This window comes from Orbicella faveolata, unplaced genomic scaffold (genome assembly GCF_042242905.1).
Source record: "Orbicella faveolata isolate gen_17 unplaced genomic scaffold, um_ofav_v1 contig_2, whole genome shotgun sequence".
In the NCBI taxonomy this organism is placed as follows: Eukaryota; Metazoa; Cnidaria; class Anthozoa; order Scleractinia; family Merulinidae; genus Orbicella; species Orbicella faveolata.
This window is the reverse complement of record NW_028301547.1, coordinates 2,978,140-3,004,415: the sequence shown is the minus strand read 5'-3', so window position 1 is coordinate 3,004,415 and position 26,276 is coordinate 2,978,140. Positions and strand designations below refer to the sequence as shown.

General features: G+C 37.1%; 2 protein-coding genes across 3 annotated transcripts; one reads left to right on the top strand and one right to left on the bottom strand.

The window, feature by feature from the left end:
* Window positions 1-94: 94 nt before the first annotated feature.
* On the bottom strand, window positions 95-12,010 carry LOC110058463 (tetraspanin-4-like). The gene is made up of 9 exons (XM_089288809.1): window positions 11,905-12,010; window positions 10,115-10,186; window positions 8,975-9,163; window positions 8,166-8,240; window positions 5,067-5,171; window positions 3,907-4,065; window positions 2,600-2,683; window positions 1,834-1,937; window positions 95-1,742 (listed from the first exon to the last, which is right to left on the bottom strand). The coding sequence occupies exons 2-8, from the start codon at window positions 10,172-10,174 to the stop codon at window positions 1,872-1,874; spliced, it is 738 nt and encodes a 245-aa protein (XP_089144935.1). The 5' UTR covers window positions 10,175-10,186; window positions 11,905-12,010; the 3' UTR covers window positions 95-1,742; window positions 1,834-1,871.
* Window positions 12,011-12,993: 983 nt separating this feature from the next.
* On the top strand, window positions 12,994-26,003 carry LOC110058467 (nucleosome assembly protein 1-like 4). 2 transcript variants are annotated; one of them, XM_089289026.1, is made up of 20 exons: window positions 12,994-13,131; window positions 14,012-14,085; window positions 14,684-14,739; window positions 15,967-16,013; window positions 16,785-16,833; window positions 17,434-17,526; window positions 17,678-17,803; window positions 18,476-18,539; window positions 18,984-19,057; window positions 19,740-19,844; window positions 20,180-20,230; window positions 20,403-20,491; window positions 21,141-21,211; window positions 21,437-21,520; window positions 22,026-22,048; window positions 22,837-22,911; window positions 23,371-23,409; window positions 23,765-23,800; window positions 24,285-24,338; window positions 25,170-26,003. In XM_089289026.1, exons 2-20 carry the CDS (start codon window positions 14,019-14,021, stop codon window positions 25,203-25,205), a joined length of 1,239 nt encoding a protein of 412 aa, XP_089145152.1. In that variant the 5' UTR covers window positions 12,994-13,131; window positions 14,012-14,018; the 3' UTR covers window positions 25,206-26,003. The 2 variants fall into 2 exon arrangements, with proteins under 2 accessions (XP_089145152.1, XP_089145151.1); XM_089289025.1 differs by having other exon boundaries at window positions 18,449-18,539.
* The last annotated feature ends 273 nt before the right edge of the window (window positions 26,004-26,276 follow it).

Below are 26,276 nucleotides of genomic sequence, written 5' to 3'. Positions count from 1 at the left end.
GGGTGAATATCGACCAGGTTGTCGACCTATATGTTGGTCGACAGTATCAACTGACCAAAAGGACTTTCTACAACAAGCAAAATCACAGACCAAGTTCTTTCGCACAAATTTATTACCAATACGAACCCTTATGCTAACGTGTTACAAAACTAGAACAAATTACTAGACAGTATAAATGCAATTGCTGCAAAGCTCACCAACAAGAAAAGCGACTAAAATATTTCACACTTCTTGATTTACTATTATTTCCCATTTACCTATACTTGGTAGTTGATGAAAAAGTAGAACGATTGTTGATTAAATACATGGAACCATTTCCAAGGTGCCTTTAGTTTTGCCTCTGTTTCAACGCGAGCCTTCGTGCAAAACTTTCCTTATGAAAACAAGTTTGATTTCCATGAAAATGAACATGCAGATCAAACACATTTCAAATGAATGGTTTCACATGAACACTCGTTTTGACACAGAGCTGAAATGTCCAATTCCAAACTGCTAAGCCTTGTCACCCGGTCTTCTATCTCTTGGAAATAAAGACCAGATACTTATTCTTCATTTGCCATCAAATCAGCTCGCGCATATAGGAACAAAGGATTTCTTAAAATGGACTAAGTATATTGTATATTTATTATCATGATTAAAAACAAGTTTGCTCGCCCAAATTAAAGGTTCCACATCACCAAGGCAACATCTCGAAAAAGTTGGTCAAGCACAATTTAGTTGAATCATGACCATCTCTGATACTATTTGGCTGTTTTTTTTTTGTAATTATTTCAATTAAGTATTAGCAGACAAAGAGACACCTTGTAGATATACTAATAATAGACAGTGCTGAATAAATGTTCAAATCAAAACCACTTTCACATAATGTGTCATGGCCCCTTTAAAACATGCAAACGAAAAAATGGCCAAATAGACCAAGTTAGCAATGTTTCAGATTTATCAAATCAAAGATTGTACTCAAGGGCTGATGCAATGCACAGCTACACACAAACTAGACAATTGAATCATCATGCAAGGCAGTTGCTCAATGACCCAAACAATGTGCAGTTCCAGAAAATATCCATAACTATCCCATGGCCAGAGGGGTAGGGTCAAACCATGAAACCTTACATGGAGGGGGAGGGTTAGATATTTTCCAGAGCAACACAACAGGAGAGAGGGATAGAGTGGTACCTGAATGAATTTGGCCTACCAGAGTTCAGTGCGTAATCTCACTAATAAAGGTGCAAAATAGAAACAAAACCTAACTTCTTTTTACATATAAATGATGAAGACTCCAGTGCTTAATGGAGAGGTTTTATGATGACTGTTTGAAATAAGCCAGTAGCCAGTCACAAAGGATGAAAGAAATGACATTAACCAATCAGAACACAAGTTGAGACACGAAATGTGAACATTAATATAAGGTGTCAAACTTGGGAAATGTGTCTACTAGCTCGCAGCAAAGATAGAAAACGTGATGTAACTGACAACATAGAACTTAACAAACTGGATGTGACTGTTGCATGACCTTCCAAAACCTTTTTAGGGGAGATATGCAAATACAGAATCAAATAAAACAGGGTGAAATTGTTTTTGAAAGTCATATAAAAACCACTCCAGTGAAGAAACTAAAAGCAGTTATTAATTTAGGAAACTATAACCAGATTGATGAAATTAACATTTGGTTCCTCAGTGATATTGAAGTCTTAAGACTGCCCAATTTTGCAAATAAAGATGAAGGTGAAAAGCACTCTCAGCAGCTAAGGAGAAAAAAAGACAGATATAACTTTTTTAAAACTTCCACAAACCTTTCTTTTTAAGACAAGATAGAATTATAATATAGTGACTTACTTTGTTGTTTTAAAGCAGAGATGTTTGTGTGCTCCATGCTAAGCATAAGTCCCTTCACTTCCAATCTTACAAATCAAGACCAAGGCAAATATCATTCCCAAGATCTGAAGAGACAAGACAATATGGTTTACAACATTGTGACATTCCACTCTAAACACCATCCATCCTCCATGCTGGCTAGAATCTTCAGTGAGTCGCATCACATTCATAGCCGTTTTTTCATTTAAAGGAGCTCAGTCACGGTATTAGTTATTTTGGCCACCTTCAAAATTACCTTTGAATTGACTGAAGGAAACCTGAACATAATAGTTAACTAAAATAGAAAAACAGCACAGAGATAATCTCAAATCATAAAGGAACAAGGATGGTTAATGATGGAGAACATTAACATGGATTCCAAAGGACAAACATGAAAAATTAAGGCTAAACTTTTCAAGATGTGCAAACCGTAACAGAGGTCCTTAAATATCTTTGCCTCTATTTCAAAATGGGTCTTTGCGCCAAACTATTCATATTAAAATAAACTTCCCTAGCACAGTCATTGTTGTGCAAATCCAAGTTATTTTTATATGACAAGTTTTACACAAGGACTTGTTACTGAATTATTACCGCACATTGATTTTAATGAGAGTTTCGAGATTTTGGTGGTACACATAAATATGTATATCAAGATAATTTCTCCCACTTGATCACTTTCGTTATTCTCCCAGCCTGTCTTCTTGGCAGTACACTGATGTTGTAAAGAGAAACCGTTATTTGATCTAACCTGGATGACAACAATAGTGACACCAATGGCACCAACAACATACAGTGCATCCTTAAGAAGAGTCTTCAGCTTTTCCTTGCAACCCTGAAAATTAGATAAATCACACAGATTTGGTGCAATTTGCAAAAAAAGAAAATACTCACTGAGAAATTAATTCTGTAATTAAGTTTTCTTTTTAAATACATAGTGACAGAAAATCACCTTCAGGTAATTTTTTTTAACCTAAGATGTGGCCTTGTGAACTGCATCACTCTACACAAATATAAAACTTGTATCGGTCTGAACCACTGGTGGCAAATGCAATGCTTCAGTGACTTCATTGTTCAGCAAAACAAAAGATTTCTTTCGTTTTTCATTAAATAAAAGATCTCCAAAAGATGCCGTTAGGAAAATCAAGTTTTTTGCAAATGAAGAGCAAACCAGCGAAAAAATCTTCAGGGCAATGTTTCTCAGGTAAAATGAAGCCCACATGCCAAAATTCAGCAATTTTAAAGCACTTTTGAAAATGGCCGAAAAATCCAGGGAATGTTCTTGCCTGCAGCCTTTCATGTCGCAGATCTTTCGGGAAACTTCTCTACTTTTGTTTTTGATTTGAAATTTTTAGTGGATTTAGTCATTTTGACATCACTGTAACAAGAACAAGACAGCTGTCAAGTAGAATTTCTAAATAAGTAAAAGTTTGCTTTACCCTTTCTCCCGCAAGAATTTAATAAACTTTCCACTGTGTGGTTTCAGAAAATATCCATACCCACCCCAAGGAGCATTTCTGGAAATTCCAAGGTGGGAGGGGGTTTCACAAGCAAGGAAAGTATGAGGAAAAAAAAAATGGAATTTCCAGAAGGATTGCAGGGAGCGGGGGGGAGGAGGGGGAATTGAAACTCCCTCTTTCTAGAACAATGCATTCAGGGTAGAAACAAGTCACATGCTAGGCAACAAGTATGAAAAATAATCAGAAATCCATTTGATTTGTTAATGCCTGGATATTATCACAAAGCAAACAAAGAGAGGAAAGTAAACCAATTTCTCTTAAAATATTGAGAAAGATCCATAGAATGTGACTTCTACATTACATGTTGTTCCCAATGCAAGGTGGCTGAAATTAACAGCATTGTTGGCTTCCTCTTTAGCTGGCAAAAACACATCCTTGACAAAAAAGGCCAACAAATTCATGTGAAAAGCTTTGATTTTATTTTGAGCCCTGGGATATGATGTCTATAAATGCTTCAATGGTATTAGTTCATCTGAATAAAAGATACCCATTCTTCATCCTCAAATAACATATCTTTGAGTGGTAAATTTTTGCATACCTCTGTGTTTATAAAATTGCCAACTTCGCTCCCGTCTGGCAACATTCCACAGCCTTCTTTGACTGTTTTGCAGCAACTGTCTGGGTATTTGTAGTGACTTCCGTTAGTGAAACGTGAAGTCCACCAATCCTCATAATTTAACCAGCCACAGCATTTTTCCTAAGCAAATAAAAAAGTAAAGTTTAGTCTGGTGGGCTTAAATTGAGCAACAACAGAAAAACTGTGATTTGTACCTAGTGGGGATGGGGGGTGGGGGTGGGAGATTCCAAAAGTTTGGGGGTGATCATTGTCTCACTTACGGGTATAAATCAAGGATTCTGGTCTCACTTACAGTGTTATGATGAAACACCACTATTTTAGCTGTCAAAGTATCTTTTAGGGTGCACTCAAAGAAACAATAATTTAAAAAAGGCTCTTATTTCCATTTCTGGGCTCAATTTCTGCCGCTCTCTCGAGTCCGCTCTACTAGTGTGGGCCCCTTTCCTGAACAGCGGGTGGTAATTAGGGGTTTAATTCAAATTTTCCAACAAGCATCCCGACCCTTTTCATATGGGAATCCCCCCCTAGTGACCATTAGGCAACAACGAAAAAACTGTGATTCTTACAAAACATCTCAGGGAAAGAGAAAACAAGGACTAGAAAATTTCAAGCAAAATGACGAGTTGGCCATCCACGATTGCAAAATGCCATTGCCAAAGGTTTGTTTTGTGACTGGTGTATCTTTTAGTGCCAAGAATCACTTCCCCAAATGGTCAGTGCTTGCAAGTGAATTGCCCATGGAGATGAAACTTCAAATTGTGCTCACTGGATTCCCTTGAAGTGAAATTTTGTTAACTTTTTGTTTCATTGCTGACTTGCCCAATTCTCAAATGATAATTTTCACCTGCAAAATCATCTTGCAGTTTCAGGCCCTTGTGACTGTTTTAATTAAAATTGACCAGACTTGTTTGTGAATGAGGTTTATCAATTTCTGAAGAAGTGTTAGGTGCTATATTGCCAAACAGGAGAAGTACTTCCAAGCTATTTATGAACTTGCTGAAGTTTTTAAAGGAAAATTAATTGATGTAGCGAGTTTGTTAAGCTGACATTTTTTTCTGCTGAAATAAATAAGTGTATGAGGAGTACTGTGATGATAGAAACTACAATTTTCCATTTCCAACCGATTCTTGCAGTTTGTCAAATCCTTTGGTGGTTCCCTCGTTTCCCTCTTCACCATATTTTTGTTGGAGTTCACTCTGAACATCCCTATCCACGATGTCATCAACCTAGAAAAGAAAAACACTATTTTATAACGGCAACAATTGAAGGGGTGAGTGCAAAACCATGCTAAGTGACGATTTGGGTGAAAAAAAAAATTTTCGCGAAAGGGCTTGAATTTTTGCATGTGGTCTTCAATGTAATAGAAAAATGCAGCCCTGTATTTTTGTCCCTGGTTTTTGCTTCGTTTTCGAGTTATAACGTATGCAAAAATACTTGGCTTTTCCTAGCCATGTCTTTAGGAGTTTATTTGTTGATCAGCAAACAGGCAGACTGTTTATAGTGTATGGAGTCAAAATCAAATCTCACAGCATATATAGAGCAGAAATCTGGGAACAGATTGTTTACGTTGGTTATTGTGACGTGAGCACAACACGTGAATCGATCGAGCGTCAAACGAAATTCATCGCACAAAAAACAGATGTGCCGCATTAGAGCTCTGTCAACTAATATCTTAAGCATTGTTTTAAAGTACCTTGCATGCCTGCCTGGTGGTTGAGAGACATCATAAAGTCTCGATAAACCCGTAAGTCATCAGCACGTTTTAAAGAATCAAAATGTGTTCTGAAACTTCGAAGGCAGCTGATATACTGTAATCGTGTTATCGGCGTTCGAAGTCAGATCGAGCCAGGCAGCAAAGTCCAAGAGCAGTTCTTGCCCAAGAAAAATACCCTCTGTGAGTCGTGACCCATTTGCCAAGCATTGCTAGCGTCAAAGTTTGGAAAGCGAGAACTGGTTTTAGACTTATAAAATTTGTCTTGTATCGACCGCAATGTTTTCCCGCGCACGAGGTGTAAAGACCCTTCCCAGCATGCATTGTGATCACATTCTGCGGACGTTTCTCGAACTGGTAACTAGATTGTTTAAACATAAGAATGGCCAACAAGTAGCGATCAATTGTAACATAGATCTGTGATCCAGGTTGCGTTGATTTTATTTCAAATCGGCATGATCTGTAGTGTTTTGAGCTTCTGGGATCAGCGGACATGCAGATGTATGGAGACCCGTACGTTGCGGAGAAGGGTTAATCTGTTAATCTGTCAGCCCTATTTATAGCACATTTTCACGTGAAATCAACATCATTGAGCTTATAAGTTGCGTGAAATTACCATTTTGCTGTTTTCTAAATGAAACTAGCATCCTTGCCATCAAGCGTTAATGTGAAATCAACATTTTAACGTATTTAGACCTGAAATTAACATCATTGAGCTTATGTGCTACGTGAAATTGACATTTTGCTGGTTTCTAAGTGAAACCAACATCCTTACCGTCACGCATTAACGTGAAATCAACATTTTAACCTATTTAGACCTGAAATCAACATCATTGACTGTATGCGCTGCGTGACATTGACATTTTGCTGGTTTCTAAGTGAAACCAACATCCTTGCCGTCACGCATTAACGTGAAATCAACATTTTAACCTATTTTAATAGACCTGAAATCAACATCATTGAGCTTATGTGCTACGTGAAATTGACATTTTGCTGGTTTCTAAGTGAAACCAACATCCTTGCCGTCACGCATTAACATGAAATCAACATTTTAACCTATTTACACCTGAAATCAACATCATTGAGCTTATGCGCTGCGTGAAATTGACATGTTGTTGGTTTCTAAGTGAAATCAACCTCCTTGCTGTCACGTGTTAACGTCAAATCAACATTTTAACCTATTTAGACCTGAAATCAACATCATTGAGTGTACACGCTGCATGACATTGACATTTTGCTGGTTTCTAAGTGAAACCAACATCCTTGCTATCACGCGTTAATGTGAAATCAACATTTAAACCTTTTTTGACCTAACATCAACATTTTTGAGCTTATATGTTGCGTGAAATTGACATTTTGCTGCTTTCTAAGTGAAATCAAAGTCCTTGCGGACGCGGCGGGCCGATCCTTTGTTATGATAAACCGAGGCGAGACTTCCACTTATAACAAAGGCTTGGCTTGGCTATTATAACAAAAGATCGGCTCTGTTTATCATAACAAAGGCCCAGCTTCGTTTATTTGAAGACCTCGGCAGGAAAAGGGCGCTAGGTATTTTAATCAAAAGTGAACTTTGTCGAAAATGTTCCAAATTTCGCATGCAGTTTTGTTTAGGTATGTTTAACAATGTCCCGTAGTTTTTCTGCTAAGCTTCGCTTCGTTTTCGAGATATTGTGTATGCAGAAAAACCACTCGGTTTTCCTAGCGGCGTCTTTATAAACAAAGCAAAAACCAGCGACAAAAATACAGGACCACGTTTTTCTATTACATTGAAGACCACATGCAAAAATTCAAGCCCTTTCGCGAAAATTTTTTTTTCACCCAAATCGTCACTTAGCATGGTTTTGCACTCACCCCTTCAATTACAATGCAGCTTTCAAGACTTCAGTAAACAAAATGATAAATGAATGTATAGTATCACTCAGAAGTTGGATATTCAAGTTTTCCAGTAAAGCTGCTAAGCCATCAGCAAAACTAATATTCAAATTATGCTTTTATTACAGTGAATAATTAAAACTTGAACACCCTGAAGGCAAAACCACATGTTTTTGAAATTTTGGACTTTTTCTGCCTCTAAATTTCTTGGCTTCATCTTGAATGATAAAATCAAGCTTGAACAAAGTTTCTCTAACATTGTTTTCATTCGACACCTTTAGTTCAGAATGTCACACTTTTAAAGCAAAAAGGATTTTCTATATGACACTTGCATTCAAGTACAACCTGACAGTGGAACAAATGTGCAAGTCAAAAGGGTACAGACTGCTCTGTAAGGTATTGACTCAATTTTGAACAGCACTGCAAGTCTGGTGATAACAAAGATGTTCATGTTTTTCTTTCCTTACACCCAGAGAGTCAGGGAACTGTATTTACAAAGGCACACGATAAAGTACCTGAAACATGAAAGATTACTATAAGTAGCTAGTGAATAAGAGGAAAGGTGATTTTATATAGGGAAGGTTCCTTCTACCATCTTATTTATGTGCAACAAAAATGAAGGTAAATTTACACAAACCTCGTTGCGTTTCACATATCCCAAAACACCAGCAGCAATTTCAAGGCCAAGGATTACAAAGAGGCAAATAAAGAACTGCAGAGGAATAAAGGTAACATTATCAACTGTTGAGTTTTCTCTGACATTTTCTTCACGGGCATAGTCAGGATTTTTCAAGGGGGAGGGGCGAGGGGTCACACTGTCTCAAAGTGAGGGTACTCACCAGACTGTCATGTATCTTTTGCCACCTGTTGTAGGTTGTTTGTTTAAAAAAGGCTTACAAAAGGGAGGACATGGGCACCCCAGGACCTCCCCTTAGCTACTCCCCTGTTGTTTAGTGCAGTTGTCAATTGGGTGAGGGTTAGGGTTAGGGTTACCAGCGTCAAAGACTATCCAGGGCGTAAAAAAAAACTTGAATTCCAGCTTGCCCTTAATACAAGCAGTTCTTAAAATATTTTGCTTGCCCGAGAAAGTCTCAGTTAACCTTTTTCTTATTTAGTTGGCTGGCAATTTTGCCTGGGCCCTGGCCCATCAGGCAAGTAAGAAAGGAAAATTCCTTGGTCGGCACGAAAATCTACAGATAGCCCTGGTATCCATTCAGCTAATCTAAACTTGAAGCAAATACATGTAGCTTGGGAAGTGCAGGAAAATACTTGTCAACAAGTGACCATTGGTTTTGGTTTCACTTCTGATTGGATGACAAAAGATGTGACACAAGTTTTTAAACCAAGAAACTTGACAAGATCTCGGTGGCCAAAAACTCAGTGAGAATATTCAATTTGGTGAAAATGCTGACCATGCTTTATTGTGGAAATAAAATCCAAACTTACAATGACAAGCATGCATCTGTTCTCCTTCCAGGCACCACAGCACCCAAGGAATGAAATAATTGCAACGAGGACTCCAGCGGCAATCATAACCTTGGATGCTGATGCATTTGGCACAGACTCTATGGTGACATAGTCTCCATATTCAATAAGAACCCAGGCTCCAACTCCGATCAGCACACAGCCAAAAACCTAAACACAGAGATTGCAGCTCAAATTAAATCTAAGACATGAGGCAGGTGTGGTGACATAATTGTTTAAAATGTGTTAGACTCTAGATAAAGAAGTCTCAGATTAAACCCCAACCAGAGTCTTTGCATTATTTTCTTGGGAAAGACACTTTCAAGGATCTAGTGAAGAGCTGGCTGCTGGCTTAAATTTCAGCAACTGTAACATAGCTTTTAACAGGCTGAAAATTCACAAGTACGTCAGAAAAGCAGGCTTGGCTTGTTAATGAACCACGTTAGTGTTTCCTTAGCTACATCCCTGCACTTTCCTCTTAAAGTATATTTTGCCACCCAGGAGTATAGATAAGTAATAGGGAAGGACATCCCTTAAAATGCTAGCTAAGAGATAACAAGGGACTAGTACATTACATGTACCTGAAGTGGCCAGAAAAAGCATTTCTCCCAGTTGCTTTAAGCAAAAGAAGCCAGAATAGTCTGTGCAGCAGTACATAGGCAACTTGGGCCCAAAACTAAATTACACACTTTGTAAACTTGTCAATTATAAATTTCAAGTTGAAACATGACTTTGGTAACCACTGAATGGGTGCTGCCAGCAGCAAACTGCAAATAGCTCTTGGGCATCTTTACATCAGAATTTTAAAAAAAGGTTATCCTCAAGCCTTGTCTTCCAAGGATAAATTTGAAAATTTTATCATAAATGAATTTAAAAACAGTTAAGCTCAAAAGCACAAGCAAACATTTGAGAAAATGTTCCTCTGTTCAATGCTTGGCAGTAAATTTTGAGCCACTGACAAAATCAAGTACAATGTCCACTGCTTGATTTTATTTTGTTTCATTTTTGGTTGAGAAACACCGCCGCTTTTCAATCACCGAATAAGAGAAATGTTATCCAACAAAATTATAAATCGTATCTTTACTTTTTAAAGTTTAACATATCAAGGACAAATTCACTTACAAAGAAAAGGAAGTTGAAGAAGACAACCAAAAACTTGATAATTTTCGCACCTCCTTCCATATTATTCTTCACCTGTCATTACAAAAATGTGTTAGGAAACCTGTAATACCCACACAACATTCAACCAGATAAATATTATCAATGACTACTGCTAACCAATATTAAATTTGTCACACCTAAACTAGAAAAATCTAGGTTGCTCTGTGAACTAGTGCAAGGGCCAAGATTTTAGCCACGGTGCCCAACCCAAAACGGTTAAATTATACAGATGCATAATAACATTATCTGAAGACATCAATTATGAGTGATATTGGCTTTACTTAAAATTGAAAACAGAAAATACATGGACACCTCGTGTCCAGGGAAAAAAGTTGAATGTGGCACTTTGTCAGAATGCATTGATCAACAGTTTGCCACATAAATAGTATGCACAAAATTTATTCAAGTTTCCTCCATGTAAATCATGCATAGTGGAAAAAACAAAGAAGAAACTCAGATCAGAGTACGAGGTTCAATGTTCAATAATTTTATCATCACAGAGAATTATTCCTCCTAATACATTTAAATTAAACCACATGCATCAAATTAAATTCTTAGAATCAAAGAGGAAAAGTCACTCAAACCATGAGATCTAGCATCACAGCTAACAAATAATTCATAACAAAAGTTTTTCCCAAGGATAACAAAAATTTGACCATTTTGAAAGTGGTGCAAACATGGACAAAATACATCTGTTTACAACTAAGCAATGAATTATTCCAATATTTATTTAGTTGATCTTGAAACTTGATATGGGTTAAACCATCACACATGTGATAAACATTCCACATTAAAAATTCTAGAGTTTTCTTAATTTTTAGAATCCTAGAGTAAATACAAGCTATTTTTATTGATTTCTTCAGCTGCTGAATTTTTTTTAACAAGTTTCAAAGTAGTCATAAATGAGTTTTGCACTACAGGTATATCCTGAAGCTACAGTGCAAATGTGCGCAAGTTGGTAAGTTCGCTTACTTCACTCCCAAAAATAAACTTTTTGTAATGCAGTATTTTATAGCCTACCAGAGACATGAAGTCTACCGAATTTCTGTAATCTCGCCTTACAACATTGAAAAACATGCACAATTGTTTTGTTTTTTCCACATAAACAACAAGCTTATAAATAAGGAAAGCATTCGTGCTCGAATTTTCTACCCGTAACCCGGTAACAACTCGTCACTGTCTGCTAGCGTCGATTGTCTTAGTCACCGTACTTTCTATTCACGCAAGATGTAAGCGGGTTGTATACACAATGTCTGTCCCACACCTTAATATTGAAAACAAGTAGTAAGAGCATTCTTTAAGAAAGAATTAAGGGATTCGCCCGCCTTGAGTGCAAAACAAAACCGAAACCTGCTACAGACAGCTGATCTCGAATGACAACCACACGAATGTCAAACCCTACTTTACAGTCTTATGCTGATCACGAAATTTACATCCTCAAATACGAAGAACACTATTTCCCTTCTCTAAGTTTTAGGGGTAAATGCCTCTAAAGGTCTCTATCAATACAAAATTATACGTAAGACTTTTCTAAAAAACTAATCTATGAAGCCACAGCACAAGTAAATAGAGGCTACTAATCTAAGCTTGATCTCTTTTATACGCCATTGTCATCGGGCACTGTGTAGTGAGGGTGTAGTAATTTCACTGTTCAGTGTCATGTCAAACACTACTTTTGGGCTCGGAATTGAAACAAATGTTTAGAAATGTTGTAGTAAACTTTAGGATACTCTAAAATGTAGATGACATACCTGTTTATGCTCAAGGTCTGGAGAAATGAACGCACAACAGTGAAACACACCTTATCACAATATGCAGAAGTTTGTGAAACGCGTATAAATAGGAATCGGCCTAGGCCTGGACCGACGTTTTTCATTGGTTCTCTTATCTGATAGTCCAGGGAGGGGACGGACGAGGGAAATGAACTGCGTGGCGTGAGGATCAGTAGAGCAAATACGTGAGGAGGGTCCACTGTCGTGCAGACTTGCAGGCCGCGTATGTTTAGTGCGTGGGCGAAGACATAAACGAGTACTAGACCGGGATAAAATTATGACTGAATCATAAGACAAAATTTTCTCAATCAGTTTTTCCTGTTTTAGAAACACAATCCATGGACTAGGTGCTGACGATCACAATTTCCGTTCTGATTTCACCTGGGTTTTCACTACGAAACACGGATATAAAAATAAAATAAAATAAATAAATAACTTTATTCAAGCGTCAAATGTATTTTGCACTGTTGTGCTAATTGGGGACACTGTAAATAAATAAATAAATAAATAAATAAATATTGCAGATGGAACATTTAACAAATTGGCGTCAGTTTTTTATGCGTCTGTCCTCTTATTAATGATAAATTGCGTCATAACATTGTAAAAGTGGTTCTGCAGTAAACTTTGACAATGTTATGACGAAATCTATCATCAATAAGAGGACAGACGCATAAAAAACCGACATCAATTTGTTTTTTACAATAACAAGACCCCAAAATGGTCAAATGCCGGAAATAAATGAGGGGAAAAGACGCCATAAGCTTGCCGTAAACAAAGATATGTGAATTTTATTCTAAATGACGCGAACATTGTCAATAGCTTTTCTCGCTTTTTGATTGGCTACTTAAAAAAGTCCATACAATCTCATTGGTTAAAAAATTGACAGTTTGACAGCTGAAAGTTGAACTTGAAAGCTTGCATAAATTAAAATTTTATCCGTCTGTACTCTTATTGATGATAAACATGACCCAATCAGCGCGCGAGAAATTAGATAGTTATTGTAAAAAGATATATGATAACTGGGAGATACTGGCGTTTCCACCCGCGGGAAGAATCCAACCATCCCGAAACCGGTCCATTTTTAGCGCTGGCCGAATATTTAATTGCATCGCTGGCGCGGGGGATTTCTTCACCTCGTGGTTTTGCCGGGATTACTCTGCGAAAATCGGAGGAAATTGTGACCTAGGTACTTCATACCCCAAGAAGGTAAGCCGTGATGATAAGTTAACTTCTTATTTTAACTACTTGTCAGCGTAGAAACGAAATATCTAGCCCCCGGACCTCATATCTGTTGTAGTTTAGGCGGTCGTAAAAGTGTACCGAATGTTCAAGATCCTCTTGCTGTCTTCTTGTACCTTCACTGTTAGCGTTGGATATTTTCAACATCGTAACACGTTAGTTTATTTTCATGGTAGGCAGTTTGATTTTCTAAAAAGTCAATCATTGCCTCCATGGGTTAAATTTGTTTGGAATTCACTCTCTAGATCTATAGTTACTTATTTTGCCATCCTCTTTCAAAATGTTTAAGACTTGTACTGTACATATCAGCTTATGAAAGTTGACTTATAAGTTTATGTAATCGAGGTGGAAAAAAGTTTCAACCAATTTCCTGAAGTAGTCTGTTTGTGTTTAAGTCTCTTGCAAAAGGACTAAGCAAATAGCGGATAATTTGAGTATTTTAATTTTACACGAAGCCTTGAATTTGTCATTTTATCACTTTCAGTTGAAACTTTGTTCATTTGCGACACTGCTTGTGCAGGATGAGATGAAAATCTGTTACAAGTTAACTGTTTTCATGTCCGTTCAGTTTAAAATATCTAAAAATAGCTGAGAGATTTGTATATGGATCAACAACAAGTCAAATGTCCAGGCTATATTTATGTTTGAAGTGGATTTCCTTCTATGCTCCTGGACATTATTTTGTTATCTTTAGTTTTGTTATTTGCCTCTTATTACATCTGATTAAATGTGACGAGCTAGCTATTTATCGAATGTTAAAAAAAGGTTTCAGTTGTTTTTGGCTTAATTTTACGGGACATCTGTCCACTTCATAATTTTTAACATCCTGGTGGCCTTCTGTCAATAGCACCATAATGTCAGACCCCACACAGGAAGATCTGTCTGGCAGTGAAGGAGATCAAATGGGTAGCTCACCCCCAAGTAAGTGACAGTAGAATACTGAGCTTACTTTGTGATGTGGCTAAATGTAATTTAGGCAAAGTTTGAGTCGAGCCAAGCAGTTTCTCAGAGCGATCATGCACGTTGGTGTCTCATATGGGTTTTTGCAGGGCTTACGTGTTTTGCTTGCCAACTGTGTGAGAACATGCAGTTCGCCTTGAGTGCCATTTGTGCCTTTAATGTGCTTTGTCAGTGTGACAGTGTCTGGCGGTTGCCGCTCGCAGGGTTGCCATGGATACGAGCATACTCTGCTCGAGGCTCATATCTTGGCTCCACCATCCCTAAGGCACCTTTCACAAGCTCATCAATATTGACAATGTTTTTAGCAAGGGGGAGGTAAAGTTGTCAGTTGGTTGATGTCACTCTGAATTTAACCAGGGTCAATGTGATATGCTTTTTGACAAGATACTTTCTCTTATGTTGTCTCACACTACCCAAGTGTGTAAATTGGTACTTGAAAACTTTAAGGGAACCTATCTTTAAAATTTCCCTTCTGTCTGAATCATTCATTCCAGTAAACCTTGCTCTCTTATCATGTTGTGGCTGTAATGCTCTCAAAATCCATGTTTTCTTGTTTTAGATGACACAGTGCAAGCCCAGCTTATGCAAAATCCTCAGCTCTTAGCAGCATTGCAGGTTTGTCAGTCCAGATGATATCTATAATATCCTAACTGAAACATTGTTTTCGAATCTAATATGTTATCAATAGATTGCAATAAACATCATGGATACCTTGGATAATTATCATGCATACTTATTTTAGTGGATGCATAATATTGCAAAGAGAACTTTGTGTCCTCCAAAATAATTTGTGTCCAAACCATAGTTGGGCTTTTAACTAATTAGACACTGTGACAGGCTTCCTAAAATTTAGAATGTCTTATAGAGGAGATAAGACATAAAACTACAAGAAAACCTCCAATAGTTGTTTGTGGGATCATTCAGGACAGTGCCCAGTGCAGTGATTGGAAAAGTAATGCCAAATATTCCTGCAGTAGAGCAATGTGATTGGACAGGTTGAGTTTAGTTTTGGTCCTCTGATTAAAGTTTGGTGTAATAATTTGTTAAATCCCACACTTACAAGAAAGTACATGTAAGTAGTAGAGTTTTAATTGCTGGCTGCTGTCATTGGTACAAAGGAAAAAAGGTTAATTCTGAGCAAAGACTTCTGCAGGATTACAAACTGTGAGGATGTAACAGCTGTTATAAATGTCTGTGTCTGTCTGTAATTTCCCATTGTGAATGGTAGAATATATTCCCCAGCCAAGTGAATTTATAACATCCAAGTCATAAATTTACTTGCACAGGCCCTATTACCAGCTATAATTATAATAACAGAGATATTGAATGACTGTTTTCATTTTGTCAACATCTGTTCCTGTCAGTAAAAAAATAATAATGGTGATTTTATTGTACCTTCAAAATCCAGCCTTTCACCTGTTCTTGAATTGATGGTTTCTGGGAGAAAACCTAGACTGAAGCCGCATGATATTCTCATATAGCTTGAATGTGTTCTTTGTACATGTATTCACACGCCAATTTGCAATGTTGTGTTTAGTAAAATTGTTTTCAGTGTTGCTCAAGCAGAGTGTTAATTAATGCTTCTGTTCACATGTTTATGGACATCTGTTTCCATCAAAAATATAAACAGTTAAAATTTCACCACCAACAGTCTCTTACACTCTAACTTGGTTACCAGTTACCGCCCAAGTGCACTTTTAGAAAAATCTTTAACCCAGTTTACGGCAATTGGGTGAAAACTCTGCGCTTCTACAAACAAATAATTATAACTTTCAAAACACAGTGACAAATTTTGAATAATCTTAGAATCAAAATAATTGTGCATTTTTTTTTTGCTTATAGGGAGGTCTCAACAGGCTTGTTGGACAGCAGTCTGGTTACATACAGAAGTAAGGCAACTGTCTAGTATAGTATAGGCTTGATTTCTCTCGTGTCCAGTCACTGAACAGTAGCTGGTGATCATACCAAAGTGTAATACGGTAGAACTTCCTCTAAGTGTCCAACCTTGGAACCAGAAAGCCCTTTTCTATTTAGGAGAGGTGTCTGTTTATGGGAAGTTCAAAATAAATTGTTGACAAGTATGTTGCTGGAAACACGAGCAAAGGCTGTTTACAAGAGATGTCTGCCTGCAGATGTGTCCATTACCCGAGGTTCAGCTGTTCCAAAAATTTATTTTTATGTGATTTGAAGGTGGAATTAAGAACTGGCTCTGTGTATAGTAGGTGTCTATCTAGTTATGGATGCATGCAAAAATTTGGAGAGCATGATAGACGTCAATGCATAGCTGAGAGCAACTCTAACTTTTCAAGTCTTCATTTGTATTTCTAGAGTATTTTCAGGCCCATGTTCGTTATTAATTTTCTTGTGTAGTCAGTTCATTTAATACATCTTCCTTTGTGATTAATTGCCCAACATTCAAACTTATATTCTCATTTTTAGTGAAAAATCGTGGTAGATTGTTTCTGTGCCTTATAAATATTTGATTTAATTTTTCTGAGTATTTAAAATCCAGACCTCTTGTTTAAAAGTCTTGAGACATATGGAAAGAGATAAGAAAAAATAAATAAACATAGCAGTAATAACATTATTGCTTCCATGTTTATTTATTTTTTCTTTGTAAAAAAGTAACGTGTACCTTATGCTTTTTCATTGATCTTAAGTTTACCAAAGCCAGTGAAAAGAAGGATAAAGGCATTAAAAAATATACAGGTTGGTTTCTTGATATACATGTTTCTGAAGTTTTCCTGAATTATTTATTTATTTATTTATTTATTTGGACATCTATTTGTTAGTCCAACATCTGTGCACTTAGCTGCAGAGATCTAAGATTTCAGCCTGGCTCATGACCATAGTGTATGGTGTGTTTTTGACCAAGACTCTTTCACAGTCCCTCTCATCACCCATGTAAGGAGTCTATGAAATAAGTGACACAGTGAATTGCTGGTAAAATGTGATAATGCTGGGGCATAACCTTTAACAAGGAGTCCTAAAAGCAGATATTATTACCTCAAAAAAGGGCAAAAATGTCAGGAGAGTCAATAAGTGGATGCCACATTGCTGACAAACAGCGGCAACTAGCTCAGTCTGCAGTGCATGTCAGTGAAATCCCCTCTTTCGGTGGACTATGTGAAGTGTATCCCATGTCATGATAGGAACAGTGTTCTTAGACTTTCATCCTTTCAATACTGTTTTGTTTTAGTTATTTGTATGCTTCATACTTGTGTTATAGCCCCACATGCTATCTGCAGACTTGCATCCCTTGTGACAATTTTACAGTAAAATCAATTTTCTTTTATTTGATACATGCAGGTTGAATGCTGTAAAGTGGAGGGCTTGTTCTATGAGCGAGTACATGCTCTTGAGTGTGAATTTGCTGAAAAGTTCAAGCCATTATTTGAAAAGGTAACTTATAAAATTTTCTAGTCTTCGTGTAATGTTATGATATAACAGGGTAGGACATTTAACTTTTGAATCACTTAGAGAAGTGGGGCATCGTGAAATAAAAGAAAACTTTTGAGTTGATCTCTCAATTTCGTAACTGGTTTCCTTGTAGCGTCGAAACATTATAAATGGACAAGTTGAACCTACTGACGAGGAATGTCAGTGGCAAAGTGATGAAGAAGATGACAACAATGAAGACAAAGAGGAAAAAGGAGAGGAGGACGTGACACAACTGTCTGTAAGTTTACTGATTTGCTGGTTATTAACTGTAATTTAGAAAACTTTCCTATTTGGATTGAAGTTTGCTCTCACTAGTTTGATGAAATATGTAATAATAATAATAATAATATTATTATTATTATTATTATTATTATTAATATTACTGTCCATTATATGGAGAGGTGCTCAAAAAGAACCCACTGTGTTTCTCTGTCTATCAGTGTATCGATCTATCAATCTGTCTTTCTGTGTCTGTCTGTCTGGATTGATGTGTAGATTGCTGTGTGGCTTACTGGCTGGATTGCTGTCTGGCTGGCTGGCTGACGGGCTGACTGGCTGTCTGGCTGGCTTGCTATCTGTCTGTCTATCTGTCTGACTGGCTGTCTGTCTGTCTACCCGTCTTTGTCTGCTTGTTTGTCTGACTGGCTGTCTGACAGGCTGGTTGTTTGTTTATATGAGAATTGTATTCCTTGTTACATTACCCCTGGTTCACTTATTGATTGACACATAACAAGATTCTCAAAATGGTTCTCACAATGCACTGCAGACTTATTTGCACGACTCCTCTAAAAAGTCATCCAAAAATCATCAAAACAGTGTCATGCACATTCTCTCATGATGGATACACTCTAGAACTTTACATCGAGGTTTGTAAATATTTCAGCTGGACAAAAATCTCTCTCCCCGGCAGGATGAAGTGAAAGAAAAAGCTACAATAGATGACGAAGAGAAGCTTGAAACATCAGAACTCACAGGTGCAGATTAGTTGAAACGTTTAACATCCTGGCCATAAAGGAGTTTAATTAGCATAGTGTTCTGATCAATTAGATTTTGCTTGACTTGCACTTTTAACTTTTGTTTGCCAACCCTTGCCAGGTTTCAAGCCATTTGGATATCATAAATTCAGTTGATTGCAGAGGTTTTGCACCTAAATCCAGGTTTAGGCTAGATAGTTGCTTACTTGTAATGATGTTTGATCAAATGCTCAAGAATCAAACACCCACCTACTGAGAACTTAACATGCTTTGAAAGCTCAGTCTTGACTGAAATTGTTTACAGTGGGTATACTAGTTGTGAGAAACTGTAAGGAACACAAAGGAATGTGATCTGAAGAAGACCTATTTCAAAATAAGTTTTATTATTAGTGAAAATGTACCATTTATTTTTGTTATTGTTGTTGTTGTTTCTATATAAATCAGATGATGCTAAAGGCATTCCAGAGTTTTGGTTGACAGCTCTGAAGAATGTTGACATGTTAGCAGACATGATCCAGGTCTGTGTTGTTTTAGTTGTTCAGCCCTTTTATTCCCAAGTGTGATCAGCATCTTATTTCCTCCTTTCAGTATCATTACATTGGCAAGCAGATGGTTGATAAGAATATCAAAATTAATCAACTGGGGAATGTTGTCTTTCACTAAATTCTCAGACTCAGACGAGTACTATTAAAAGTATACATAGCTCATTTAATTCCACCTTTAAGCCAAGCTCCAGGCCACCAAGCGAAACACCATAACTATAGGAACAGAACCACATGCATGCATAAAAATAGAAAACCATGCAACTCTTTTTTCATGGTTAACATGGCTAGCGACGTGGATCACAGGCTTGTGCGCACTCCAATGATGAAAAATGATGAGGACATCGCACAACATGGCTATGATACTCCAGCTAATAGGTCAACTGAGACACGCAGCCAAGGTTTGCAGTGTGCATATTTGATATGAGCATCACTTGACCATATTATGGGCTCAGTTTTAGAGCTCATCGAAACCGCATTTTTTTTTAAGTTGACCACTGATCTGGAACTGGTTATTGATTAGATTGCAGGCTCAAGCCAGGTTAATTTATTGTATAGTAGCTCTGCTTTGAGGCTTGGCTTAATCTATACATTAAAAGGTGATTCGTATTTCATATGTAAGGTAATCATGTTTACGTAATTATCTGTCCTTGTTCAGGAACACGATGAACCAATTTTAAAGCATCTTCTTGATATCAGAGTAATCTTCACTGGGCCGGACAGTAATGTGGACACAACACAGTACCCTCAACCTACCCCAATGGTTTGTAGTACTGTTACAAGTTTTAAATTCAAGTAATGTAATTACCATTTTATAATTTATGAACAACTTTAGACAGCCTTTTTTTGTCAAAGGCATATAATTGTAGTTGTGAAGGAAGGCTACCCTTGTAACCAGTGAAAATTCTTGATGAAAATTTAGACAATCTGACAGAGATGTGCTTTTGTTCTGTAATCACAAGGCAAGACATAATTGACTTTCCCTGAAGTTTATGTTGAATATGTTTTTTGGTATTGCACCATGGATCCCTCTCATGGTAGAATGGTCAAAGAAGTTGTAAAAAATATATGTGTGAATGATTTGTTTCTATTTTTCAGGGTTTTGTGCTGGAATTCCATTTTTCACCAAATCCCTACTTTACAAACAGTGTAAGTAAGACTACCCTTCTTTGGAGTATTTTGTTACTTTATTATTTTGTTACTCGTTGAAAAACACTGAGTAATAGATTAGGTCTGAAGATTAATATCTTGTCTGTGGGCAAACATTTGTGTTTTGTGGTGAAAATATTTTGCACTTGACACTGGCATTTCTTTGTTTTAGGTTTTGACCAAGAGTTATAAAATGAAATGTGAACCAGATGAAGATGATCCATTTTCATTTGAGGGGCCAGAGATAATCAGCACCTCAGGGTATTTATTTAATGTATTATCATATTTTTGGAGGTTCATTGTATTTTTGCTGCATTTGAAAGTGAAACCCTATCCAGCGCAGCTGGCTTTTAAGGGTGACCTAATCAATATTCTGAATTGAGAGTTTTCATTTTAAATCCTGTCTGGGTTTGTGTTGTGGTTGTGGCCAAGACAATAGGCCATTTCCAAGTTACCTTGTGCCTCTGAATCAAGACAACTCCTTGTGCAAAACCTTTCGTATGAAGTCACTTTGATTCACATGAAAAGGAACCAGTAGGCAGAACACATTTTCTTATGAACTGCTTTGCACAAACACTCCTTCAGACACAGAGGCAAAAGGCAACTCAGAAATGACCTGTTAACTCTCACAGAACCTTTATCCTCTAGCGATACAATTATTGGAAACTTAAATTAGCAGGGTGACCTACATGTACCAAGACATTGGTGCACAGCTTGTGATAGACTAGTTTCCCATTCTGCTGGAATAAGTGCTTGTTCATACTTCCCTAATATTACAGATTCATGTACGTTGTTAAGTTCTGACATTCATGAGGCAGGATCTCACACCCTACGGTACGCATTATACTGTTGTAATATGATTTTGATATACCGGTAACTTGGAGTAACATGTTGTGCTTTATTTTTTTAGTTGTCATATTGAATGGAAGAAAGGGAAAAATGTTACACAGAAAGTTGTAAAGAAAAAACAGAAGAAAAAGGGTAAGAATCTATTCTAAATTTGAAAAGAAAATGGGTGAAAGCTATAGGGAGTAATTAAAACCAGTTTATTTGTGATATTTTGTTAGAACTGGTACAACTGTAAACAAATGCAAAATTTTCAGTTGTGTAGGCATCATTTTCATTTACTAAATTTCACTCAAAATACTTTTAATTGCTTTTACTTTACTGAAATTTTATTTAATGGCCGATATTTTTTTTGCACAGGCTCTGGAGGCAGAGGGCAGACAAGATTTGTCAGCAAGACCATAAAAAATGATTCCTTCTTTAATTTCTTTGCCCCTCCTGAAGGTCAGTAATTAATATCGATATCATAAATTAACTCCTCTCATACATCAAGAAGTGTGGATTCATCAGCGCTGGCCAGGGCAATGAATACACTGGACATTTTTCACAGTGTTCAGACTTCTCCACTAAGGAGTTATGGGAAAGAGTGAACTTTTAAGGGAACTTGACAAACTACTGATGATACCAATAGGGTGCAACAATCATACTTGGAGGTGTTGGGAAACACGGTCAAACACTGTCTTGAGTGTTTGACATATCTTCTCAATTGAAACTAAAACTAAGGATAAAACAGAGAAATAAAATTGTAAAAATCTAGTATACTTGTTAAGGTCAGATGTCCAAACAGGTTATGGTCTTTGTGTAAACTTGATGAATTAATTATGATCTTTTGTTACATAAATTATATTAAATTATGTTAAAAAGTAGTTAATTCATTCCTGTTAATATATTTTTGTTTAATTAATGTTTTTTTTTTCGACATATTAATAATTATTTAATTTTTTGGTAGTTCCTGAGGATGAAGCTGACATGGTGAGAAACTTTAATCACTATTATGTATTTGGTTTACGGCCTTGCATTTGAGAGTTTAAGAACATCCAATCAGTTGCTCCAAAAGATGTAAATTCAGTAGTCGCAAGCGTGAGACCCAGCCAGAAAAAAAACTGAGTCCCCAGTGGCACTCAAGATGAGATTCTCCGACCTCTGAGCTACATGACTCATGGTGAACTAAGCCGCACATTCTGCATACTGCTACTAGTTATGTTCATTAAATCATAGCATCCTGTGTGGAGAGAAAAAGAAAGATGGTGATGCTGCGTAGCAAGTGTTCTTTAAGAAAGAGCTTTTTGGCATTCTGGCTGTGCAAAAGTTGGAGCAAGAGCAAAAAAAGTCGATGAAGCCCCCTGCTATGCAGGCTGATTTTAAACGTATGTTTTCTCTATCTGTAGAGTGGCTCTGTGGTTAGAGTATTCAACAGGTGTAGGGAAGGTCATGGATTTAACTCCCATTGGTGACTGGTGTTTTTTCTTCTTCTGATGACAGAATTACAATTACAAAAATAAATTATATGTTCTTGATACAGTCAACAACTTCATTTCTCACACACCACTGGTAGCCATGTCAAGCTGACTGCTGCATTTTATAAAATCTTAAAATATTCAGGTGGGTGAGCAGGAAAGTCAGCATTGGCAGACACAACAGAAACAACTGCCCACCCCACAGGTCACATGTCCTATACCCAGACCCCAGCGGTGTGTGAGAAAAAACATTTTTCACTTATTTTGTTTCACTCAGCCAGTGAAAACAAACTTTTTTTGCAGGATGAAGAGACAGAGGCTCTATTATCAGCCGACTTTGAAATTGGTCACTTCTTTAGGGAAAGAGTTATTCCAAAGGTATTAAAATATCTTATCTTTATCTTGTTTACTCTGCGTATCAGTAAATCTTCTTTTCAGTTTGGGTTCAATTAGGTACCTTCATTTTGCTTTGAATAAGGTAAACAGGATATAGTGTGACAAAGACGTAAAAGCTGTTGATCCAAATAGTCAATTAAAAAGTGGCTTTTTTGTTTTGGAAATCAAGATGTTAAGAACGTTATGATTCTTTGTGTTCGCCAATTCCAACACCTGCTCTTTTTCAATTATTGTTTTGTAAATACATGTCAAGAGTTAGATTGTCAGTCACAGTCAAACGAGATGTAGCTCTTGGCATTGTATCTGCATCCTTTTCTAGTCAGCAAGCAATTTCCACAATGTTTATTTTGAGGAGCGCTGGCTTGTTTCCCGAACAGCGGCTGGAAATCGAGCCCAGATTATAAGCAGATTGTTAATGAAGTGCTGAATTTACTCCTGCAGGCTGTTTTGTACTTTACTGGGGAAGCTCTTGAAGATGAGGTTAGACATTCTTTGTTGAACTTCTTTTGTCCAGTTTCAATCTTGTATAAACATAATATTAACCTCCTTATCTTCCATGTTTTTACGTTTCATCCCACCTGGTTATTTCTCTTTTTTTATTTTATTTTCTTCTTCTTTTTCTTGAGTCCTTGAAGATGTCAGTGGGAATTTATTGCTAAACACCACCTCTATTTCATGACGCCAGACTTTAGGAAAACAGCCTTTTGAAGTTTTTGTTTTTTGCACATTGCTACAATTGACTTCCGAGTTGTTCGAAGTCTCAAGAGTTTCTCTCACACCTTTCTCCTTGATTGGTTTTCTCTGTAAAGATAACTACCGTTTGTTGTTATTTTAGTTTGAAGAGGAAGAGGAGGAACCAGAAGAAGATGAGGTAAATTATTGAAACCCAAATAGACTGATCATAGTTAATACCACAGAAGACTCGTGCAGGCCACGTAACATTATTTTACTCCAACTAGACCAATAACGGACTGTTTCCAGAGTGCATGTCACAAGTTGCTTATATAATGTTGAATTTTTCTTTTTTTGGGGGGGGAGTTGGGCAATTTTCTGAGGCATTAAATTTTTTCCTCACCTTTGCAGTTTCCAAAAAAAGTGGTTGTGCAGTTTGTTCTAGTAGGCAATAGCTGGTGCAAAAGTTTTGTAACATCAAAAATCAAAATAATGATATTAGAAAGCACTTGCTCAACCTTTTTTTCCCATGCCTCCTCTTGCATGTTTTTTTTTTTCAGCTGTTTTTACTGTGCAGGAACTTTATTTTTGGAAATTGCCCTAATCCCCCGTAAAAAATAATGATCTTTCCCGTATTATCAGTGAGTGTTATCAACCAGTAAGTCGTCATTTTTTCTTTTCAGGATGCAGAGGGTGATGAAGAAGAAGATGATGACCCAGATTATCAGCCACCCCCGGTAAGTCAAAACGTCCAGTTAATTTCACGCCTTACCTATAGATGAATGAAACCTCAAAATAATGGTTAGTTCAGGTTAGAAATTGTCAAAAGGAGGGTGATTAGAAGTACAAAAAAGTTGGAGGATGGTTATAAGTTTGAAAGATTGAGGTGGATTGCGAACCTTCCTGCCAATGAACAGACAGTTTTAATACTACATCTTTGTTCTCTGTGTGTTTGGTACGAGGGAACTGGGCGTTAAGACCGACGAATACATGGAACAAATGGAATGATTTATTTTAGGCGTCCTACTTCATGTAATACAACACACGATAGAGCAGAGTCCTACTTCATGTAGTATAACTCAGGATATAACACTGGGAACCATGCTGCTAATCAAGAGGGAGTCTTTCAAAGCCTGAGTAGATCTTACGGTTACACATGCTCAAAATTCACCTCCAAGCCTCGTTTGCGTGAAAATTTCCCAAACTTCTGACACCTTCGTGTTGTCTTCACTTGGGTATTCTTTTCATCTTTGTTGCTTTGGGAATTTGTTCATGATAAATTTTACGATGAGAATTTCAAAACCAAGGCTTCGTGGTGAAATTAGCCAGTTTCATGTCAACATGTACTATTGGTCATCTTCAAAAGCTCCTGAATTGATTGTTAGAATTTTTACATAAAACATGCTAAGCAAATGTTATTCCTTATGTTGACAAGCTTAGCAGTGAGACAAACATTAGGTTTACAAAATGCTAAATCTCGTCATAAACAGTCTTGCACAAGTCTCACTTGTTTAAGTCTATCTATTATTAACAGTTACAATTTCAATCTGGGATCTCTTGTTTTCCAGGATGGTGACAAACCTCAGGAATGCCAACAAAGTTGAGGTTTTCTTTTGGAGGAAAACTTCGGATGAAGCAATAGCAGACGAGTCTGGTGTTTTGATTGACGTGTCCTTCGTGACCTGGCCTGGGAAGGATTGTTATTTATTTAGACACACTCCTTTGCATTAATTAGTTACCATAGCAACAGATAGTTCTGGTTCTCACTGAAGTCATGTTAACAAGTGTGCGTAGTTCTTCGCCGCATACTTGAGGCTTTTAAAAATTTGGCTTGTACAAGTTAATTCAGAGCAAAAAAAAGTCACATGTTTATGTGTTGGCTAATTACTGCTGGATAGTAGGAACCTTGCACTTTCTCGTTGCATGAGGCTTTCAGAAATGATTTGCGAAGTCGTTTACGAATAAAAACTGTTAATTGCGAGCAGTTGCCCCTGCCCATTCCGCTCTCAACGTCGTCGAGGATGAAGCGAAAGTTCAAGAGAAAATGACCGCACGTAAATCAGATTTTTATATCTCGCGTGCTTTTCTTTTCTCACCAGACGATAAAAAAAAAAATTAAAAATGGTAACTGCTCCCTAAAATCCAGTCCTAGTGAACTGCTTTTGGAATTTGCATTTTCACGGGCGATAAAAAAAGCCGTTTAATGTAGTATCTACTGTTGTGAGGTGCGGACAGATATTTTCGTCCATTTTGGATGCTGAATTGGTATTTCACGTCTCCTGGCGTCAACTGAATTTGATGTGTTTAAAAAGCAGGCACTCTCTTTTTAGCTGGTAAATAATTTTGCTCTGTACCGTTATCTTTCTATCAAGCTAATAAAAGATGCCACTTTTTTGAAAAAATACTGTAGTTTGCTTTTAGTTTCAGGGTATTTCGTTAAGTACTCTATGCATGCGAAACTTGATCTACGGACATTTCCGGAAAAAAAATCGTATTGAGCGCAGCACCCGAAGAATTAATATTGTTCCATAACTCAATTTGCAAGTGGCGATGCCTATTTTTTTCGCTTGAGCATTTAAAGTAATTTCTTTTGTTTGCTTTCGAGGGTTTTTGAGGGGAATAGATGTAGCAAACGTTTGTCGTTTTTTTTTTCACTGTGCGGCACTCGATATATC

Coding starts and splice junctions, on each gene's coding strand:
- LOC110058463 (XM_089288809.1), bottom strand. CDS start 10,174: ATGGAAGGAGGTGCGAAAATTATCAAGTTTTTGGTTGTCTTCTTCAAC. Junction 8,241..8,974: donor ACAGATGCATGCTTGTCATT/GTAAGTTTGGAT, acceptor ATTCCTCTGCAG/TTCTTTATTTGCCTCTTTGT. Junction 1,938..2,599: donor TCACTATTGTTGTCATCCAG/GTTAGATCAAAT, acceptor TTGTCTCTTCAG/ATCTTGGGAATGATATTTGC.
- LOC110058467 (XM_089289025.1), top strand. CDS start 14,019: ATGTCAGACCCCACACAGGAAGATCTGTCTGGCAGTGAAGGAGATCAA. Junction 19,845..20,179: donor ACCCTCAACCTACCCCAATG/GTTTGTAGTACT, acceptor TCTATTTTTCAG/GGTTTTGTGCTGGAATTCCA. Junction 22,049..22,836: donor CTGAGGATGAAGCTGACATG/GTGAGAAACTTT, acceptor CTTTTTTTGCAG/GATGAAGAGACAGAGGCTCT.